The sequence below is a fragment of the Martes martes genome, assembly GCF_963455335.1.
Source record: "Martes martes genome assembly, chromosome: 10".
Taxonomy (NCBI): Eukaryota; Metazoa; Chordata; class Mammalia; order Carnivora; family Mustelidae; genus Martes; species Martes martes.
This window is the reverse complement of record NC_137898.1, coordinates 96,927,860-96,931,403: the sequence shown is the minus strand read 5'-3', so window position 1 is coordinate 96,931,403 and position 3,544 is coordinate 96,927,860. Positions and strand designations below refer to the sequence as shown.

Genomic DNA, 3,544 nt, shown 5'->3' with positions numbered 1-3,544 from the left:
CTCTCTGAAGGACCTCACGTTTGTGTGGGCCCTGTCCTTCCCTTTGAAAATCTTTGCTCTAAGATGCCTTTTTTTTTTTAATGTATTTTTAAAGTAAGGGATGTTTGCATCTAGAATCGGTCTAACAAAAATATTTGGCACAGTAACCATTAAGTTTTCTGTGGCAATTATATTCCAGTTAAAATGCCCTGTGATATGGGTCATCAGCAATTTTTCCTCAACTTTGAGCCAAAATGCTATTATTCCAAGTACACATTTCATCTTCCCAGTAGGTTCACTGACATCAAGCCAGAGCATCCTTCCATGTCCTCTGCTTCCTTTTCCCCTCCTAGGACTGTCTGTCATGGAGAAGAAGAACGGCTCGGTGGTGACTGAATTCATCCTGTTGGGGATTCCACACACAAAGGGGCTGGAGACTGTGCTTTTTGTCTTGTTCTTGCCCTTCTATGCCTGCACCCTGCTGGGAAATATGTCCATCCTCATGGCTATTCTTTCTTCCACCCACCTGCACACGCCCATGTATTTTTTCCTGGGGAACTTGTCTGTGTTCGACATGAGTTTCTCTTCTGTGACGTGTCCTAAAATGCTGCTGTACCTCATGGGACTGAGCCCACTCATTTCCTATGAGAACTGTGTCTCCCAGCTCTTCTTCTTCCATTTTCTTGGCAGCATTGAGTGCTTCTTGTATACAGTGATGGCCTATGACCGCTTCACTGCCATCTGTTACCCTCTGCGCTACACAGTCCTCATGAGCCCTAGAATCTGCGGGGCCTTGGCTGTGGGCACATGGCTGTTAGGTTGTATCCATTCTAGTATCTTGACTTCGCTCACCTTCACTTTGCCATACTGTGGTCCCAATGAAGTGAATCACTTCTTTTGTGATATTCCAGCACTTTTGCCATTGGCCTGTGCTGATACATCCTTAGCCCAGAGGGTGAGCTTCACCAACGTTGGCCTGGTATCTCTCCTCTGCTTTCTCCTAATCCTTTTATCCTACACTCGCATCACCATCTCCATCCTGCATATTCGTTCAACCGAGGGCCGCCGCCGGGCCTTCTCCACTTGCAGTGCTCACCTCATTGCCATCCTTTGTGCCTATGGGCCCATCATCACTGTCTACCTGCAGCCCACGCCTAACCCCATGCTGGGAACTGTGGTTCAAATTCTGATGAATCTGGTAGGACCGATGCTGAACCCTTTAATCTATACCTTGAGGAATAAGGAAGTTAAAACAGCCCTGAAAATAATTCTGCACAGGACAAACCACGTTCCTGAGAGTTAGTAAGAGTGGATGGGTGGGTTGAGGGCATGGAATTTTTTCTGGCCTCCATGTGAAATATCCTTCTGGAATCCTCACATGGGACTTTTCAGCACACGCTGAGGGGCACAGTTCACTTTACCACATACTTCATCGTTTTGTCTACTTTGTTTTTTTGCTTTGTCTAAGTCAGTCTGGGTTGCTGTTGTTTTACCTTTCTTGTGTGGAGAACCTCCTGCCGCTACCAGGAAGGAAGATGGCCTTTGCCCCTGAAGGATTTTGTCTGCCTTTCCCAGCTCATGTCCCTCTAAATTGTATACTAGACCAAACTTAAGAGGAGAGGAATAAACAGAAGAAAGGGATTTTAAAGATTTTATTTATTTATTTGACAGAGAGAGAGATCACAAGTAGGCAGAGAGGCAGGCAGAGAGAGAGAGAGGAGGAAGCAGGCTCCCCACTGAGCAGAGAGCCTGATGCAAGGATTAATCCCAGGACCCTGAGATCATGACCTGAACTGAAGGCAGAGGCTTAACCCACTGAGCCACCCAGGCACCCTAAGAAAGGGATTTTAAATAACTAACTGAGAACATGATAAGATCTTCTCCCTTTCAATATGAACAGACTAAATGTCAGAGGCAAAATGTTTTCTCTGCCTCCCCAACTGTGTAAAAGGGGAATAACTTAGAACTTATCAGCAAAGATGTTTTCCTCTCCATCCCATGATTGTCCCTATGTCTGTTTTCTCCACTTAAGCAGATACAATTAGCTCCCGACTAGGTAACAAAAGTGAAAGCTTTGTGACTAGTGTCCTAGACTAGATGTTTCCATTTCACTACCAGCTCATGGTGTGATTATGAGTGTGATAAAACAGCGGTTTTTTCGGGTCAGGTTGTTAGACTGAAACAGTGGTTTTCCAAGGAAGACTCAAAGAGCCCCAGGACCTCCATGAATTTATTCTAAGACTTCCAAGTTAAGTTCCTTTGTGCTCCTTGTTTCAGTTTGCTGGAGAGACTGTGGCGTGAGTGGCACTCTATGCTTTAACCCTCTTGTCTTTTTATTTCTTATTAGAAACAGAGTTTTCTGCCATAATCACCACTTTGGGTCTCCTTTCATCTGAGCTGTTCACTTTATTCAATAATTAGTTTCATAAAGAATAGGGTCTAGCAATACCCAGAGATTTGCTCCATTCCCTCCCATGATATGCTCAAGCAATCTGAAATGTTTAAAGTAAAAGCAAGGTTTGCTTCAGGAATGCTGACGTTCATGTTAAAACATTTACAGGATACATTTATTTAGCTTAGTCAATGATTTCTTCTCTGATCCCCCAATTAGGAGATGGTGGGCGACCTGAGGCCTGACAGTCTATGACGGAACAATAAAATATAGCCTAGTGTTGTTCCTTAAAGAGGATTCAGATCCTGTGAATCCATTAACATTCTTACTACTATAATAAAACAAGGAAGGAGGACGCAAACTGTGTACATTGAGCCAACTTTAAAGTCCCTGTAAAGATGTCCTCTAAATCATGTTGGTCAGAACGCCTGTTCCAAAGTACTTTATGTTTTCCAAGCCTGGAATTCTGTCTTTAAAAAATGAACTGGGTGATGGGCATTAGGGAGGGCACGTGATATAATGAGCATTGGGTGTTATATACAACTGATGAAGCACTAAATTCTACTTCTGAAACTAATAACAAAATAAATTTAAAAAACGAATTTCCTCCCAAATTCTATATTATCTTTTCAAAAGCAAATCCCCCTGGTAGTAATGAGCTGATGTCTAGCAGAGAAAGAGCTATTTATGGTTGCAGGAAAGAGAAACAAGAACACAGTTCTCTAGGTTTCAATTTGGCTAAAGTTCAGCCTAGTATTTATTAGTATTTATTAAAAACTAAGTAGTATTTAATACTAATATTAATTACTATTAATAACTACTTAATAGTAATACTTAACTATTTACTAATAAATACTAATTAGTATTACTATTTATTAAGCATCTGTTTTTTTTAGCAGATACTATCTCATGCTAACTACGTCTATGAAGATGAATAAGGTGTCTGCCCTGAAGGATTCCACCATTTGATGTTAGAATCAGATATTAAAGAATCATCCATAATAAAATGTGATGATACCAACAGAAAACACTTCTGAGGGCTTACCACATGCTAGGTATTTTCATAAGCACTTTTCCTACTAAGTATTATTATTATTAGTAGTGTCTGTATGTTATACATGAGAAGCTAAGTAATTCTCCTAGCTAGTAAGTCACAAAACAAGAATTAAATGT

At 41.3% G+C, this 3,544-nt stretch overlaps 1 protein-coding gene across 1 annotated transcript; it reads left to right on the top strand.

Moving 5' to 3' along the window:
• Positions 1–343: 343 nt before the first annotated feature.
• LOC308350346 (olfactory receptor 10D3) lies at positions 344–1,282 on the top strand (the record flags this gene model as incomplete). The annotated part of the gene is made up of 1 exon (XM_080815527.1): positions 344–1,282. One exon carries the CDS (start codon positions 344–346, stop codon positions 1,280–1,282), a length of 939 nt encoding a protein of 312 aa, XP_080671653.1.
• Positions 1,283–3,544: the final 2,262 nt, after the last annotated feature.